The following is a 19,921-nucleotide window of genomic DNA, read 5'->3' on the forward strand; positions in this document are numbered from 1 at the left end:
CACTCTTGAAAGACATTGAGGAAGACACAAAAAGATGGAAAAACATTCCATGCTCCTGGATCAGAAGAATAAACATAGTTAAAATGTCTATGCTACCCAGAGCAATTTACACTTTCATGCCATCCTGATCAGAATACCAATGACATTTTTCAAAAGCCCTTAAATTTGTGTGGAACCAGAAAAGGTCCCGAATTGCCAAGGAATTGTTGAAAAGGAAAAACAAAGCTGGGGGCATCATGTTGCCTGATTTCAAGCTATACTACAAAGCTGTGATCACAAAGACAGCATGGTACTGACACAAAAACAGACACATAGACCAATAGAACAGAATAGAGAACCCAGAAATGGACCCACGGATCTTTGGGCAACTAATCTTTGACAAAGCAGGAGAAAACATCCAGTGGAAAAAGACAGTCTCTTCAATAAATGGTGTTGGGAAAATTGGACAGCTATATGCAAAAGAATGAAACTTGACCACTCTCTCACACCATACACAAAGATAAACTCCAGATGCATGAAAGACCTCGATGTGAGACAGGAACCCATCAAAATCATAGAGGAGAATATAGGCTGTAATCTCTTTGACATTGGCCACAGCAACTTTTTTCATGACACATCTCCAAAGGCAAGAGAAACAAAAGAAAAAATGAACTTGTGGGACTTCACCAAGATAAAAAGCTTTTGCACAAGCAAAGAAACAGTCAAAAAAACTAAGAGGCAGCCCACGGAATGGGAGAAGATATTTGCAAATGACACTACAGATAAAAGACTGGTATTCAAGATCTACAAAGAACTTCTCAAACTCAATAAACAAGAAATAAATAATCAAATCAAAAAATGGGCAAAAGATTTGAACATACGCTTTTCCAGTGAAGGACATACAAATGGCTAACAGACACATGAAAAAAATGTTCAAAATCATTGGCCATCAGGGAAATTCAAATCAAAACCACATTGAGATACCACCTTATGCCAATTAGACTAGCAAAAATTGGCAAGACGAGAAACAACAAATATTGGAGAGGATATGGAGAAAGGGGATCCCTCTTACACTGTTAGTGGGAATGCAAGTTGGTACAGCCACTCTGAAAAACAGTATGAAGTTCCCTTAAAAAGTTAAAAATAGAGCTACCCTGTGATCCAGCAATTGCACTACAGGGTATTTACCCCAAAGATACAGACGTATGAAGAGAAGTGCAACATGCACCCCAATGTTCATAGCAGCATTGTCCACAATAGCTAAACTGTGGAAGGAGCCAAGATGCCCTTCAACAGATGACTGGATTAGGAAGATTTGTGGTCCATATATACAATGGAATATTACTCAGCCATCAGAAAGAATGATTACCCAACATTTGCAGCAACATGTAAGGGACTGGAGGAAATTATGCTAAGTGAAATAAGTCAAGCAGAGAAAGACAATTATCATATCATTTCACTCATTTATGGAACATAAGAAATAGCAGGAAGATTGGTAGGAGAAGGAAAGGAAGAATGAAGGGAAGGTAAACAGAAGGGGGAATGAACCATGAGAGACTATGGACTCTGGGAAACAAACTGAGGGCTTCAGAGGGGGGTTGGGGGGTAGCGGATTGGGATAGGCTGGTGATGGGTATTAAGGAGAGCACATATTGCATGGAGAACTGGGTGTTATACACAAATAATGAATCATGGAACACTACATCAAAAACTAAGGATGTACTGTACGGTGACTAACATAACATAATAAAAAATTATTATTAAAAAATGATAATAAAATAAAACCAAGATAGGAACCATACCAGTCATATGACTTGTTAATAAGCCCATTTCTTATCCAGGGATGGCATGTTTTTCAAGAAGCGAAAGTGAGAAAAGAAAAGAATGAATGATTCTCTGGATGATAATGTCATTTCACTCCCTATTTTGATTACCATTTTTGGCTCTGTCTAGCAAAATATTCAAAAGAGTGCTATACACACTTCTCCTGCATTCTCTCCATCCTTTTTTCATGTGTTGTTAACCACTGTTTCAACTGTTAGTTTACAAGATATGTCAAGGCTTATCTCCTTCCCTTGTTGAGAGCTTTCATGACTATTTATGAAACTTAGAATCATCACATCTGGTTTCAAAATAATTATCTACCCTTATTTTTATTTGGATCATAGTTACTTTACAATTTATTTAGGGGAAAACTGACATCTTTATGGTGATCTTCCTATTCAAGAACATCAGGTGTCTTTCCATGATCTGATTAATATCTTCTGTTGCGATTGTTCATAGTGTGGAATGTATTTCACTCATTTCTTATTTGTTCCTGTATATTTTACCTTCTCTTGATCCTGCTATAAATTTGCTCCTTTTTTTAAACTGTATAATTCATTGGTTTTTAATATATTCAGAGTTGTGCAACAATTACCACAATTTTGGAACATTTTCATTATTCCCAGAACAAACCCTGTATCCCTGAGAAACCAGCCCCCTTTATCTCTCAACCACCCTGCCTTAAGGAACTGCTAGTCTACTTTCTGTTTCCATAGATTAGTATATTCTGGACATTTCATGTAAGAATCACACAATAAGTGGTTTTTTGATAACTGGCTTCTTTTACTTAACATAATGTTTTCGAGGTTCACCCATGTGGTAGCATGCAGACTATATTTACTTTATTCCATTTTATAGCCAAATAATACTCCATTGTATGCACATGGTACTTTTTATTTATCTGTTCGGTAGTTGATGGATATTTGGGTTATTATGACTAATGCTGCTATGAACACTTGTGTACAAGGTTTTTTTTTGTTTTTTTTTTTTTAGATTTTTATTTATTTGACAGAGAGAGACAGCCAGCGAGAGAGGGAACACAAGCAGGGGGAGTGGGAGAGGAAGAAGCAGGCTCCTAGTGGAGGAGCCTGATGTGGGGCTCGATCCCAGAATGCCGGGATCACGCCCTGAGCTGAAGGCAGACGCTTAACGACTGCACCACCCAGGCGCCCCCATGTGTACAAGTTTTTATGCGGACATATGTTTTCAGTTCTTTTGAGGAAATTTGCTCCTTTTTATCCCACTGCAGCTTCTACCTGGTTGTTACAGGTTTATATGGGAAATACTGATCTGTGTACATTTACTCTGTGGGTTTCTACATTTCTGACTTCTCCTACTGCTTAGATTAGCATTTCAGGTGTGTCCATATCTATCATCTCTGTACACACATACAAGTATTTATCGTACTTATTGCATATGCATCAAATTGTTCTCTCATCGTATAGGCAAGATATATGTTAGAGTCATTAAAGTGTCCTTTCTAATGCTTTCTAGTGTGTCCTTTGGGGTTATCTCTGCTTTTTTATTTTGAGCTATTTTACAGATATATTAGTTGCAGAAAAATGATGATGATGTACATTATTCTTGATCATAGAAATATACAGTTATTCAGTAGAATGCAACTGATTATTGCCCTAGGAATAGAGCATTTATTTATAAATTCATTTCAGCATTTTTTGTATTCTTCTATATGTGTGATATTTTGAATTCTTCCATGAATTGTTGTTAACATCTTGTCCCTTCATTAATGAATGAACTAAACAAAATCTTTGACAGGTTTTTATTTTATATTTGTGAATCATGATTATGTTCTTTTTTTAAAATTATCTTTAAATAGTTCCTTTCCTTCTTTTTTTCCTGCTATTCAAAAAAAAACTATACAATGGAATATAATGAAAAGAGGAGAGAAATCCCTGTACATTTTCCTATTTCTTGTCATTCTTTCCCTTCTTTCAGCCTAGGAAGGAATTTGAGTATGTTGTAGTTTATTTGGAGTTTTTGAGCTTGAAAAACAAATCCATAATTTTTTTTCAAATTCGTAATTTTTAAAAAATTGGTTTATGAGATGTTTTACTGGTTTATTGAAGATTTTAAAGAGGGTAATAGAGATAGTCATTGATTTTAAGTAGTATTCCACTGACAGCTGTAAAGAATTATGTTTATAAATTATTCAGCACTTCAGTACATGAGTGAAAATCATCTTTAACTCACACCTTTAATATTTTCATACAGTCAAAAAATAAAGATATACATTAAGTAGACATAACATGACTTATTTTAATTGATCAGAATATTTTTTTATGACATACAGATAAAAGAAATGGTGGTTTCTATTAGCCGTTTAAAACCAAAAGAAAATTAAAATAAGTTCACATTTTTAAAAATTATAAGCAATAATTACAGCACTACACCTACCCCTAATTCTTTGTACACTGGATTACATTTGAGCAAACACCAAATTTCAGAATGGATGTTTTACAAATAAATGCACTGGAAAAAAAACTTTAAAAAATTAAAAAAGGACCGATTAGGATTTTTTTAATTAAAATGTGACTTTCACAAGTACAGAATAATAGCAGGTCTACATTTAAGTTAGAAATTCCCCCAATTAGTTTTTAATTACCAAAAAAGTTCCCTTTTAAAAAGTATTGATTTTATCTTTTCTTCATAAATAAGATATAAGATCCTTAAGATATAAAGGAGATCTTAATTAGCACTTAAGCTTTAGAGAGGCCTAATATTGAAAAATATTACTCATAAAAAAATTTGGGTACAAAACTAACACTGAGTAATTATTGGATGCTTTCACCTGAAGACTGTGCAATAGATGATTCTTGGCTGGAAAGGAAACCTGATCTGAACTTAATATGATAAAAGCACGATAAAAAATACTGGGGAAATTACAGTATAATTTTTATAAAATGCTCATGGAGAATTTGACATTTTCTACTGTCATTTATGGTTGAGACTTGACAGTTTGTCTGGAAGAATGAGGAAATATGTGAACAGTATCAAGCAAAGGATTTGAATCTGTGTCTTTGAATATTAAGTAGCTAAAAAGTGAGTTTATTTAGAGGGATTTTTGTATAATTTAGACAGTAGCAAGTCCAGAACAATCTGCATTCCTTCTTAAGACAGCTTGCTATAAAATCTGTAAATTTGAAACTAACTGTAAAACCCTTGCATGTATACAGATAAATTATAAATCTATTGACCAGACCTTTTAATATGTTAATTCTTACTAATTAGATAATTTTCCTAGACAATTTCAAATGACTTCTGAACTCACCATCTAGTGACAGCTTAAGAAAGAAGCTATGATTACTAAGTCATTAGTTTAACCCATTTTAAACAAATTAACACACTAGGAGAACGCATACACATAGTGATTTCTCCTCCTCAAATTGACTTTTACTAATTGAAGGCATTTCATTTTTCAGAAATTTGAGTGGAAAATAACATTAGGGAAACTGAATCCCATTTAAATGTCACTTTAATTCATTAGCAAGGCTTTCTTCCATCTTAATTTAATTACTCCCTAAACATTCTGACAACAATTCTTCTTCACTGACTTATTCAAATCTTTCACTGATTTTTAGTATCATATTTTAAATAGTCTGGAACATTTCCAAAGCGGTATATATTTATACAGTAAGAGTCAGAAAAGTAATATTTTTACTTGTGTAAAAAACATAAGAATGGCAGATTGACATTTATTACCGTAGGAACTCTTTAAAGTTTCTGGATTAGAATGCAAGTTCATCGTCAAAATAAAAGGAGAAATATGTCAAACATACCTATTATTAAGTTATGACTCACCTAAGCTAATGTAGTGAAACAGTGGCCTTGAGTTTTTTTTTTAATAAATATTTTATATTGTATCATAGATATTTCTGTTCTCTTGGTTCTCAAACAAACTTCTGATGCTGGCATCTGGTTGTCTTTAAAATATTTACCAAATATAGAATTCCAGACTCTATTTTATTATAAAATCAGCCCAGACACAGTATCAGATATTAACAAGCATACATTGTTACATTATGTATTTGTTTTTTAAAAAACTTATCTAGACTATATGCACTGATTTGAGACTATAAAATAGAATGAGTATTTACAAGCTTATTTTCACAATTTTTTTTACAAACTTCCAAGAAAACAAGAAATCCTTCACTGATTTCCTTCATGTAAAATAATTGCTAATTTGTCTACACAGTAGAAATGGAAGGGGCAAAGTTTCTATTTACAGATAAAGGGAAACTGATTCCCTCCCACTTGTGTAGTAAGATAGGAAAGTAGCTAACAAGGTGTTTGTGTAACATCAACCAAGATGTCTCCCTAATGATAGCAAAGTAGGATTGCACGTCCTACATTCTAGTCATCAAATCTCAAAAACAAATGTGACGTTGGATATAACTGTGACGTATCAGCCAATGAGTAGCCAACAGCAGGTCTGCTCAGTCACTTTTCTTGGAGAGAAAAGGGTAAGCCAACAGAAATAATTACTACTTTATCCAGTCCATTTGAAAGGGTAAATACAAAAAGGGCTAGAATACTTTACTGGGTAAAAAAAAAAAGAAAAAAAGAAAAAAATTAAGCATACCAATGAATATGGGATAAAGATTTTAAAAACAAACAAATGAAAAACTAATTTTCCCTCTGAGTCTGGAGGCCTTACCTAGCTCTCTTTAGTCAATAAGAGTACAATTGTGCCCAATGTGTATATGAACTTTTACAGTTACTCATTTGTGAATTCACGCGGTGGTGTACGAGAGCTGATACATATCAGCCTCTAAGAGTTGATTGTATTCATATTTTCCCAATTTCACATTTAGTAATGTCAAATTGGTAACTTGAAATCAGGCATGGTGGGAATACACCACAGAAACTGGAAAACATTATAAATCAGGTTTTTTTTTCTCCTCAAGAGCTAGTTGTTAAACATTTCACAACACACTACTGAATCGATGTGAGGGTTTTCTTTGTGGCATTCAAGAAATTCATTGAATATTGAAGTCTTCTGGTCATAAAGTCATGGATCCAAGTCCCTTAGTTAGGAGTGGCACAAAATAGTTAAGCAGTACTCCCTCGATTATCAATCATATAACTTTTCTGGTTTTAAGACAACATTTTCAATATCATGGGTGCTTTTTCCATTTAAGTGTTCACTAGGACAGTCATGACTGTAACCTGTACCATCACTGATTGTTGACACTGTGTAAGATGCGCTTCGAAGAGCATCTGTATGGGAAAAGCTGTTTCCAAATTGGATTTTATATTGATTCCAATTTCTTCTCAGAATTGCTTGAACCTGTCAATCAAAAAGAAACAGGACAAGAGCAAACCATTATCTGAAATAAAGATATTGTATTTAAAAATACAATAAAATAATTAATGTAAAACTTTAAAAAAAAGCATTGATGTTAATTAGTGAATAATATTGCTTTATTTTCTTAATTAATTGGGAACATTAAGAATTTTATATTTAGGAAATTCATTGCATTACTCTTTACTCTTAGATCCCATTAATATTTTTATGCTCTATCTTTGAAGTTTTAATAACGCATATGAATGTATTATTGTCAAATAAGTAGTTAATCCAGACCCCCACTTGCAGCTTGCATGTGTTACATTTAGTTTTATATCAGTATCTTAATAACAGAATGAGAAGACAATGAGTGAGAGTACAAAAGAAGAGAGAAAAGAGATAAAAGAAAAAAGTTAGGGATACACGGACTTTAAATCATCATCATCATCATCATCATCATCAACAGAAGCAACTACTTATTTTTGAGTGATTATCATGTGCCACATATTGTGCTACATTCTGGAAAAAAACATTAAGGTTTTGTCCGCCTGAAATTTACTACCCAGAGGGAAGAAAGTGTTGGACAGGTAATTACAAATGAAACAAGCCTGTGAAAATGTTTAGGAATATTAGCACTCTACTTTTGTGTGTTTGGATCCCCCTCGGACTGGATGAATTTGATATTTAATGACTTCCTTCTCTAGGGCTAAAGATCACATCTGGTAGGCCAGGTGACTTTGGTATAAATTGAAAATGAGACACTAAGGTGATTTTCTTCATATTGAGTCAGTAAGTGGAAATGAGAATATTCAAAGACATCTCCCACTTGGTAACCTGAATATTTCCTGGTGTCTGATGATTGGGCAGACCAGTGTGGGGCTGTCTGCTCCTACCTTATGAGGGTAGTAGCCACATCCCTGTGACCTAAGCTAGGTCTGTCCAAAACACGTCTAGCTTTGAATTGTCTTCCCCAAGCTCTCTGCTGCTCTTTGAAGCGTTCTTTGATTACTTCCTCAGAGACAATCTGAGCATCACTAAAAGCAATTTCCCAGTAATCCATGTACTGTTTCTAGTACTCATGCAATAATTGTCTGCCTTGCTACTAATTATATATAATTCCTCAACTTTTCATTCACTGTATTCATGTGTAAAAATTAATAATAAATTCTAAAATAGAGCTGGTTTATTAAAGTCTACATTCTTTTGTCTAATAGATCTAGAAAACTTCTCCAAATTAAGACCAATCTATAACTAATATGTATTCCCTGGAACTCTTTTAATGAGAGAACTCTGTGGGATACTTCAAAGTCGTTAGAGTCTCCTGTACTCTGTCACTTAAAACGAACACAAAGTTTTACTGTCTCACTTTACATTTTAGCATGTAGAAAAATGGAAGACACAATACAAAGTCAATGGGTTTCTTTAGTTAGAATTCAAAATGAGTTATTAGAATTTCAAGTATTAATTATGTAATTAGAAATGCAATAAATGTGTTTTAAAAGTTGTATTTTTAAGAAATTCAGACCTTCAGGACTTTCAAGCTTATTTATATATATTAACTGTATCTGAAGAGAATAATTTAAATTCTTGTAAATTTTCTTTGAAATAAAAGCATTTATAGGACAACAAATCATTTATTTTGCAAAAAATTATAAACTGCTTCCCTGGTTTAGTAATGTCTTTCTTAATTCTCCAAATAGCATGTTTAAAGTAATTTAAAATAATATCTGCATATGTAATATCTTCAAAAGCGTAAGCAAATGACAAAAGGAATGGCTTTAGAGTGTCTTTTTAAAATAAATATTCAAAAATTTACACAAAAATGACTTTTGGCCAATTATCTAGGTATTTCTGATGGGAACTGTTTTTGATCCTGATTTTCTGCTACATTTATTTCTCTTCATTTTGTTACTAAATGATGGGCTGACTGAATACATTTACTATGTAGTTTCTGTTTGAAAGGAAATGGAATGTAACTTTCTACAGAAGATTCTACATAAATGTGGGGAAGCAGCTGACAAGAAGAAATATCTTAGCTGTGAATATAATACTTAAGTTCTTAAAAATGAAAGTTTAAATTCAGTTCCAACAGTCAAAATGACTTTTGAAATATGTGACTGCTCTTGAAATATCTGCTTTAGGGGCTCCTGGGTGGCTCAGTCGTTAAGCTCTGCCTTCAGCTCAGGTCATGATCCCAGCATTCTGGGATTGAGCCCTGCATCGGGCTCCCTGCTCAGCAGGAAGCCTGCTTTTCCCTCTCCCACTCCCCCTGCTTGTGTTCTCTCTCTCGCTGCCTCTCTCTCTGTCAAATAAATAAATAAAATCTTTAAAAAAAAAAAAAAAGAAATATCTGCTTTGATTACAATCATCACCCTATTTCTTCCTTACAACTAAATCATCAGAAAAATCATGGAAGTTCAATTTTCTGAACTGTGGGGACTTATTTACTGGAGTTAAAAATGAACCTAATTAAAGACCCATGGGCCTTGTAGGCATCTGTTTGGTTATGTTATTCTCTATAAGGATTTGTTTTTCATCTGCTTCCTCTAATACAATATCATACCTGTTCAATAGAATATTAAAGTGGCCAGTCTTAATACACTTGTAATGAGAAAACTGCAGTGGGGATAGTAACAAGGAAAATTGCCATTGGAAGGAAAGATAGTCTGATGTTATTAAAGATATGAAAATGTTTTTCATTGTTTTACACAATGACTGTCATACAAATAGTAAGGTCAACTGTTTTTAGAATGTAACATTACAACTTTAGCCTATTAGCACTTAATAAGGAATCAACTCTATACTCCTTAACCTAAATTAATTTAAATTAATTTAAAAATAGTTAATAGAGCTTCATATAAAAATGCTTCCTAGTTCTCATTACAGAATATAGCTTTGGTTATTCTCAATAAATCTTTTTGTTTGCTTTATAAAAGTATCTCTCTCAGGTGTTGTTAGATTTACCCCTGAGGCTAAGGAGGGCCCTTCTGATAACTAGATCTCTAGTTTATACAAACGATCCACATTTTTGGCTGAGTGGGTTAGAGATGAGATGAATGTGGCCTGAGCATTCGTCATGCCACAATTATTGAACTAGTGAGAAGTTGCAAATAGGAATATTTTGGCTAAAAAAAATTAACAAAATGTGAGAGTCAAAAAAAATAAAAAAGAATAAAAAGGTAGAGACTAAGCTAAAGGGTAGCTACTTGACCTCCCGTGGAAAGTAAGAAGGAAACTTAAGCCTGAGCAAATGATTTTAAGAACTACATGACATAGTTGGAACCACACAAAATGAATCTGGCAGCTGTGTCTTCATGATATGAGAGTGGGAAAAACTAAGAGGCCAAGAGACAAAAAAGGAGGGATTATAGTATTTCTCAAGATGAGAAGTGAGTCATGCACAAATAGGGACTGTACCTTGAGAGATGAAGAAAAGGGGACACATATTGGAGTTGTTGTAAAGAACCAAAGGATTTGGCAACAACTAGGCTCAAAAGATTTTGTATTATTGTAATTTTTTACTGCCAAAATTTTCTCAATTTTAGGACATGGCAGAAGATCAAGGTCTGTGTCTCTTTTGCTTACACAGAGAGAGTGCAACAAGAGTGTTAGGCATTAGTTTAAATATTCCCTGGGCAACCTTTCCAAATAAAAAGTCCAATTTGAGATTGACTCCAATATGATTAATGCTCCCATTTGTACATGTATTTTTGAAAATGAATGATTTGACAGGTCTAATAAAGAACCTATAATGTACTGGTAATCTACTAGAATTAGGGTATGGTGCTAAAAGCTTTAGATCCCTAGCTTAAATTAATCTTTGTGAGACTTGTGTAAGGAACTTGCTTTTATTTCCCTTTAATAAAAGTAGACACTGAGACTCCAGGAGGTTCAGAATATTGCCCAAAGTATTATAGCCAGGAAAGAAGTGGCATTTTGGGGGTTTACATGCATTGCTGTATCTGTGCTTTTATTCTACACTGCTTCCTATCACAAAATATTTTACTAGTGATTATGATTTGTACATTTAGAAGTTACCCTTATAAAAATGAAATCTTTCTGCAGGTGGAGAGGTGTATTGTTCATATTGTATGCATGTTCTTTGGCATGTTTTCCATTTCTCTCTCATCTATATTTAATTGTAAAATCCTATATGGACAGCAAATAGGATTGTCTAATTCAGCTCATGCAATCATTAATTTATAGAGGTACATAATAAATGCTGTTTGAATATTATTATCAAAACAAATGATTTATCTATTCTTCCTCATTGTATTTTGCATCTGTACTTCTCCTTGACTTCAGAAAAAGTCACTCTCGTCCACTGTATAGCAGAAGACTCACGGTGGCACCACTTATAGGTATGAAATACAGCCTACTATGTTTAACAGTTTTACACTCCATTATGAATAAATAAATGAAATAAAAATTTTAAAAAAATCAAACATGAAATTTCATTATATGCTAAGAGAAAGAAGTAAACTATTATTAAGCAAAGGAAAGCAATATTTTATAGTTTTTCACGACATGTACATGATTTCCAATGTTGATTTATTTTTTAGGAATAGTTCTCATAAAGCTACATGTACTGGTCCATATGTTTCCCATCTGAAGCTTTGTGATAAGCTTCACGTTACCAAGTATTTGAGTCTCACTCAGTTGCTCTCTGGATTTCTAAAGTTGGTTGAATTTTCCAAAATTCTTCAACTGGTTAAAATTTGTCAAATAGATTAGAAACAGATAAAGAGCTAAATCAGTATAGCTCAAACCACTGAGCTATAGGACTATTCGTATGTATAAGAAATACAGTACCAGTTTCTAAAACACCTGAAACTTTCTAATTTGGAAAGCCTTGGATAAAAAATCTTGAAATATCCAAGAGCACATTGCCATGTTACAAATTACAGCATTCTGTTCTCCTAAGTTTTCTAACTTACTACATGTCCTCCCTGTATAACAGAGTTTATTTTTTAAAGTCTTTTTGTAACCACCATAAAGCTGTTTTCCAAGACCACATTGTGAGCTAGGCAAAACAAAAAACAGAGAAAGGGGGAAAATGAAAATGAGCCGATTTTATTTCCTATTAGAGTATATGTTTTATGAGGTTAAGGATTGCCTAGCACCAGACTTACCAGGATTAGTGCAAAAGGTAAGTCAAAGACTACATGAATAATAGTCATTGATGGACTATTTTAAAGTGAGGCTGGATTTGCCCTACTCTTGAACTCCAGTATGACCCAAGCTTTTGGGAAGAAGAGTGGCACCCATGAAAAGAGATTCTACATTTTTTTTTCCTGATCAAAATGGAATTTGAAGTAGTTGTTCCTAGGGAACATATAATTGTGTTTCTTTTTAAGAAAAAGAAATATTGCAAATATAAAATGATAAAAGGAATAAAAACAATCACCATACCTCTCCATTAAAGAAACAGAAAATTGTAGAAACCAAAAGACCCTGTAAAAGAAAAACAGAATTTTCTGATTCCAAATGGAAAAGATACATTATTTGTAACCCACTTGCTACATAGTCAAAACTAAACCAAAGCTATATGCAATTTAATACCAAATTTCACAAGCTGCCTTCCTGACACAAGAACACCATACCTGATAGTGCATAAGGATGTGCATGATGTAGTCATATATCTCCTCTGCAATCCTTCCTTCAGGTCGCCATGGAATCAGCACAAATTCAATGCCCAGTAATGGCACCAGGATAAGTGTAGCTCTCACGGCTTTCATGTAGAGATTGGATTCTGCCTGGTGAGTAACTTTTAACTTGGTAATGAGAACACGTACAATATTTAATAGGAAAAAAAGATTCACCTAAAAAAATAAAATGACATATTGAAAATTATTTTATATTTAATATTAAGAAGCATTATTGAAGGATCTTTGATTTTATGTCTTAGATTATTTTCAATGTACAGAATATATTCTACTGCAGAGAATATATGCCTAATATATTAATTTGTATTTCTAGAATTGTGATTTATTAATTTAACTAGAACATCAATGTTAATGGACTTCGGTTTTAGAAAAATAAAATTACGGTGGAATTACTGTGGAACACATTCAGTTAAGGAATATCTGAATGTTTTTGTCAATTCGTTTTCTTATGCAGTTTTTTTGAACTTTGCTATGGACCAAAAACTAAGTCTTTTGAACATTTTCAGCTCAAAAAAGGAAAGCATTGTTCATAACAAATGCTAATTTTTTAAGTGTCTCCTCTCTATCACTGTCCATAATAGTACTTTCCAAATACATATTATACCATAATAACCATTTTCATCTTTTTGGTTTCTCTTTCCCGTGTTTCTTTTTGTAACAGTAATCCCTCACAACTCCCCAAGATAGTACCGTAAGCTTCTTTATCATTCAAGGAAGCTGATCACACGCTTAAACCAGCTAATGTTCAACTTAGATCATCCTAGAGTTAAAACAATTTTGGCATCCCATGGGGCCTTCCATTAATTACTTTCTGTAATTACATGTTTACTGTGTGTTAAAAACTTTCCCCAAGAGAAGTCGTTCTCTTTGAAAGGGACATATAAAACTCAAAAATGTAGTGTGGATAACTAAGTTATTCAGGAAACAGAATTCTGCTTTAATACGTCTCTCTCTCTCTCGCACCTTGAATACCACTTTCTTATCTTCATCCAAGTCAATGTTTTTTATGCTTGTCTATTTTTTCTGTGCTTATATTTTACACTTTCCATAAGAGTGTGGCTATTAACTCCATAAGAGCCCTAAGGCTCTTATGCTATTATGTTATATTCTCTTTCCTTTTTCTTCACCCTAACTTCTAGCATCTGTGCTTTAACATTCTAAAACTTTTAAACTACATGCTGATAAGTAATTTATATCTGCTTACCTTCATAAATTGGAATAATAATGATAGCACCACATTTCATATAGAAAACAGTGAACAAATAACATACGTATGCTGATTTAAAGCACGTGTTATGAAAATAACTGGGCCTAAAAATATTCCACTACTATTCTTAGAAAATCTAATGGAACATATGCTCCAAAGTTCACTATAATCCTGATGGAAACACATCTATGAAAAGTAACATGGTTATAGACACAGGAATGCCTCTGCTAAAGACAAAAGCAGAATAAGCCATTTCAACAGGTGTAAGAATGAAAAATGACAAATCAACACATCAGCTGTTATTCCAACCATCCTATTATATTCCCTTTCTAAGCACCCATTGCTGTTTTAAAGTTTTGACAAAATGAAATTAGTACCAGCCCATGGAAGAAAATATAATAATGCTCTTTTATCTGCTTATAAATTTGGAATATAAAATATTTTATAATCCTTACATGCAAAAACCATAAATTATAAAATCAGTAGAAATGTTACAGTTTAGATGCCCATTATATGAAAATTTCTAAATGCAAAGTGCTTTTCCAAAATGGCAAATCTGATTTAAAATGTGAAACTAGGAACTAGAAAATCATCCTACTTTATTTTCTGCAAATACTTCCATTTAGTTTGAGTAAGAGTAGAATAATAATTTTAAATTTAAATGAACTATATCTGAATCTCATCTATCTTAGAGCAAAACTAGTTAAGGGGAAGAAAAGACACCTGTTTTTACTCCAATATTCATAAAGATCATGTAAGTGGTAGGCACAACAGGACATTTTCATATCTTGGTACCACACTTGGGTCATGGAAGGAAGCAGTGTACCTCAGCACAGTGACTGAAAGAGAATTCCTAGAAGCCATTCCCAGACTAAAACAGCCAGCAACCACTTAACTATACACTGAACTGACTTAAAAATCTCTCACTAAACACAAATTAAATGTATCCTCTCTCAACTTCCCTTTGGCAAGATCTCAAAACTGCTGTAGCCACTCGAATACCACCCTGCTCAAGAGGAAATGTGACAGGGGAAGTCTGAGTGGAAAGAAACTGATTGAGGTTGAAATATTTTATTTATAAAAGTTGTACTTAAGCATGTGACCACATAAACAATTGCTAAAGCCCCTCCCAAGACCTTGGAATCAGCCATAAACAGCGAGAAGCCCTAGGACTTAAACAAAGACAGAACAATTTATCCTGTTAGAAAAATAGGCTCCTGGTCTTTTGTGAAGCCAAGAAAATGGAAAACCTTTTATGCAAATAATGTGGATTTTCACTTTCTTTCTTACACAGCAGCTTGATGGGTTGTATTTCTATGTGATAGTCTACCCTTAACTGCACCGTCTACTCTTCCCTCCCAAAATTGATGTGAGTGGGCTTTTCCAAGAATTGTGTTAGTTGCAATTACATTTTTCATTGCTAGCGCTTTTATTTAATTTCCTGAACCTCTCTGATTAGGCATTTGAATTACTTACCCCTCTGCAGAATCAGTCAGATCTCTTGTAATAAAATTTTGCCTATGTTTGTTCTGTAAGCTCCTGGGTGGCCAAAACAATGTATCTTATTTCTTTGAATACTCCTTGGAGCAAAATCATGGTATCGTGTAGAAATTATAAGAAACTTTTTAGAGCATTTGGGGAGAGTTTATTGTATTCTAGGCATTGTGTTGACAAGATGAGTCTCATTGAATCCTTACAATACCCTATGAGGTATCTATTCTTATTATTCCCTAACCACAGAAGAGACAACAGAGGCAGTGAGAGGTTAAATACAAAAAGCAAAACAAAACAAAATACCCCCCAAAAAATCAGAACTTGCCCTGATACACAGAGGCAGATGTGGTAGAACTAGATTTCAATGCTGGCTCTAAGATTACAAAGCTAGGACATCTCAAGGTGCAACTTAAATACAGTGTGTCATGCATGTCCCTAGTATGTGCAGGGCAGAAAGGAAGGAAATGCCTCTGCCTATGAAATTCTCACTAGAGTTTACGTATTAAACCTTCCATAAGTGCTGTAATAAATTCCATGGGTTAATTTTTGAACTTACATGCCCAGGCACAAATCAGAAGTTTGACACTTGCTACATGCTTTGTACATGCCAGGCTAAGTCCTTTATAGGTATTAACTCATTGGACTCCTTGTTAAAAAGATTAAAAATCACTATTATTATATTATTTATTTTACCACCGAGGCACTCGGAACACAGAGTGATTAGTTTAATTGCCTGAGGTCATACAGCAAGTAAAAGGGAGAAGAAGAGTTCAAGCCCAGGCCTTCAGTCTCCAGAAGTTTCTCTCTTAATTGTGACATGCATTTGAGAACGGCTGGAACAGTATTCTAACGTAATCGTATGCTAAACTGCAACTAGCAAGTATAGTAAAATAATAGAAGAATCTCTGTCTAAAAAAAGAGTTTGAAAGCAAGGATTAGGAAGCTCTGAATTTTGATTGAGAAACATAATACCTTTATCTTTTTCTATATAATTGAATATCAGCTGTAATTATAATCTCAGGCATTAATTGCATTCTGGTCTCTAATGCTCTGTGAAAAAAAAGTATGTTAATGTGGATGACTTTATTTCCCCACTGAAACAATGTAAAAAAAGCACTGAATGTGACTTCTTTTCCTGTAACCACACTTAAAAATGTCCAATTGGTGTATTTGTATTAAGTGATGATCATTATAATAATGAAAAACAGTTTAACCAATACTCTCTTTTTCCAAATTAAAGTCTTTTCTTTATTGGAATGTAACTCTTATTACCAAAATAGGTGTGTAGTTTTTCCCATTTGCCATTCCCTCTCACTAGATCTATCCTCTGCCCTTCTCTCTTCTGCTCTGCATCCCAGAAAACTCTGAGGCACCTTGCAGGACTGCATTCATTCCCAGGCTTCTTGCTCTCTGACATTTGCTGCATTTGGCCAAAGGAAAGAACCAAGTAATCAGGGCATAGGAAGAGAGAAGTTTGAGTATTTCTTCCTCATTCTTCTTCCCTGCCAGGCTGTGATTTGGGCAGTGCCTCTGTTCCTCTACTCAGGGCCAGACCTCTTGCTGGCCTTCCAAGCACGGGCCTTCCAAGCACGGGCCCAACTCCCGTAACACTGTTCTGTCCCCTCTTTAGGTCTAGAGCCATTAACAGCTTCCCACTGCAGGTCCCTGGTGCCTGGCCATTCCTTATGAATTAGCTCCTTTCCTCTTCCTGCCAACCCTCAAATTAACACCTTTATTAAACTCTCTTCAATTAAACACTGCAAAAATCTCATTATGTCCACCAGGATCCTGAAAGATACCATAGGCCAGATGATTCAGGAAATAAAGTTGAACTATGAACAATGATGAAACAAAGAAAGTTTTTGTTACATACCAGTAAAGCAGCACAAATTGGACCATGAATAATGTAGAGGAGATGGGTATCAGAACTGATCCAGCAGCTTGGGAAAAAAAAACAGCAAAATTGCGTTGAAGATTTTCATTTTATCTAGTTCCAATAGAAATCAGAAAGAGAGATTATCTTACTTGTCATTGTAATATAAGCTTCTTGCAACAGCATGTATACAAGCAGGGATCAGTGGAAATCCTGTAAACATCAAACAAAAAAAAAATTAACAGACAAATTTTTCTGTAGATCAAATTCCTAAAATGTATCATAAAATATGAAACTCAGAGGTACCCTGGGGGCAAAAATAACTGGTCAGTATATGTTTAATGAGTAAATATCATCTGTATAGTCAAGCAATAAATATGGTAACTATTAGATATTTATATATCCAGGGTTGTGTGTCTGTGTGTGTTTTCTTCTTATAGAAGTCATTTTTGAATCAGTGGACTTCAGGGCCTAAGTCCATAAACGTGCTGCCTAAGCCCTAAGGCTTAGAAGAATTCATATATATTTTCTGTGACATAGAATTGGCCAATATTTATTTAGTAGATAGTCAGATGTGGGAAGAAGTTGAGACTGATCAAGTGAAGAAAAAGAGAGGAAGAGAGAGATGGTTTATATCTTAGATATTTTGTATGTTTTTAGTATTCTAAATCAGATCTTTCCAACATGAAATGAAGAAATGTTTTATAAAGGTAACCTATACTAAATATACTGAATATACTAAAGAGTGTGTGTGTGTGTACACACACACCTTTATATATCTGTATCTATTGTCTGACTGAATAGGTAAGTAGATTGATATATGATAGATAAATTTAATCTCAGTTATATTTCTGGAAACTAGCCCAATTGAATTCATTTTCAGCATTTTATATTTTGAATTATTCGAGTTGTTTTTAAAAATATGCTAGAGATACAAATCAAGAAACAGACTCTTAATTACAGAGAACAAACTGACCAGAGAGGCAGTGGGTGGGAGGATGGGTGAAATAGATGAGGGGGATTAAGGAGTGGAGTTGCCGTGATGAGCCCAGGGTGCTGTATGGAAGTGCTGAATTACTATACTGTACACCTGAAACTAATATAATCCTGTATATTAACTAACCGGAATTAAAATTAAAACCGAAAAGACAGAACAAAAAGAAAAGAAAACATGCTAGGAGTGTATCCTTATTTGCTTTGTGAATAATACCATGTCAGGAGATTGTGTGGAAAAATGGATCTTTTGTGTGCCTTTATTCAATTACTGGTCCCTCTATTCTTAAGATAAAATGGTATTTTTTTAAAAACAAACTTTTTTTGAGTGGAATTTCAAAGCTGGCTAAGCCCAATGCCTTCATTTTGCGCAAAGGAGAAAAGAGATTTGAGCAATATGAAGACTAGATCCCTAATTCATGATTCTAATTCTATCGTGTTAGCCACTGGATATTTAGCCAAGATACACACTGGAATATTAAACAGAAAAAACCCCAACAACATTGTGTTATTGACCTGTGACTACTGAAAACAATGAGTCAGTGGTTCTTTGTTTAAATATTTCAATTTACAGCAATAAGCAAAGGTTAATCACCTGATGTTGTTTAAGAATGATTAATATAAGTATATTTTTATTACCAAGGAGCTCTGCATCCTCTAAGAGCTTTCTTAAATGGTGAGTCAGCAGACACGCATAATGGCACTTACCCCAGCCAAGAAAATAATACCATATCAAGTGTTGCTTCTCTGCAAACACAGCCACCACAATGAGTGTGTGTAGGTAAATGCCTTCACAAAGCATCCAAAAATAGTTACAGCCCATCAGGTAAAGGTGAATGAACTGAGACACTTTACAACTAACCTGTGAGAAAAAAAAGAAAGCCATCAATATTTAGTTGTTTATGAATTCACATGTAAAGCAATAGTCTAGTTTAGATCAGTTATAAGGAAACATGGAATGTTCTCTCCTCTACACAAAATCTTATATACTAATGATCAGATTTGTAAAATGCGTCTTCATCCTGATCTGATGGTGCCTCTAAAGTTTTTAACCACTGACTCTAAATATTTATAATGGTATACCTCCCAGGAAATATGTAGATTCTAAATTTATTACAGTTAGTGGATGCGTATTTTCCAAATACATTTTTTTTTCATGAAAAGTGGCCAATAATTGAAAGTCTTGCATACTACTGCTACCAATGCAATTACTTAGTAAATAATAATCTAATGGGCCCATATTTTATATTATTCAAATAAGAGGTTGAGGATTTTATGTAAGTAAAAAGAAGACAAAGTTATGTTTTCCTTCCTCTTTTCCTGAGATCTCCACTTTCTCTTCTCTATTCTTAAAGAGATCAGAAGAGGAAGGTTGATGTAAACATGAAGGGTAAAGTAAACTTGAAGGAGTAAGAGATATATTTTGCTCCCTTAGAAAGGAGAATAAATTTAAAATTCTCTCAGAAATATATGGACAACTACTCCCAACAGCTCCCAATTTCTAGTCTGGTCAATAAATATTTAGTGACTATTATCATTATTTTTGAAATAGGTATTTTTTTCACTAAAAAGAAAACTGG

General features: G+C 33.8%; 1 protein-coding gene across 3 annotated transcripts in view; it reads right to left on the reverse strand.

The window, feature by feature from the left end:
• Positions 1-3,748: 3,748 nt before the first annotated feature.
• The window catches only part of CALCRL (calcitonin receptor like receptor), a 97,098-nt gene continuing 80,925 nt past the window's right edge, over positions 3,749-19,921 (reverse strand). For all 3 annotated transcript variants that reach the window (XM_034654829.1, XM_034654828.1, XM_011236034.3), the window contains 6 exons: positions 19,050-19,203; positions 17,501-17,561; positions 17,349-17,415; positions 12,712-12,930; positions 12,521-12,562; positions 3,749-7,111 (listed from right to left, as the gene is read on the reverse strand). In XM_034654829.1, coding sequence (XP_034510720.1) covers positions 6,896-7,111; positions 12,521-12,562; positions 12,712-12,930; positions 17,349-17,415; positions 17,501-17,561; positions 19,050-19,203 — 759 coding nt within the window. In that variant the 3' untranslated portion in view covers positions 3,749-6,895. The remainder of the gene's footprint in view (positions 7,112-12,520; positions 12,563-12,711; positions 12,931-17,348; positions 17,416-17,500; positions 17,562-19,049; positions 19,204-19,921) is intronic.

Source organism: Ailuropoda melanoleuca, chromosome 2 (genome assembly GCF_002007445.2).
Source record: "Ailuropoda melanoleuca isolate Jingjing chromosome 2, ASM200744v2, whole genome shotgun sequence".
Taxonomy (NCBI): Eukaryota; Metazoa; Chordata; class Mammalia; order Carnivora; family Ursidae; genus Ailuropoda; species Ailuropoda melanoleuca.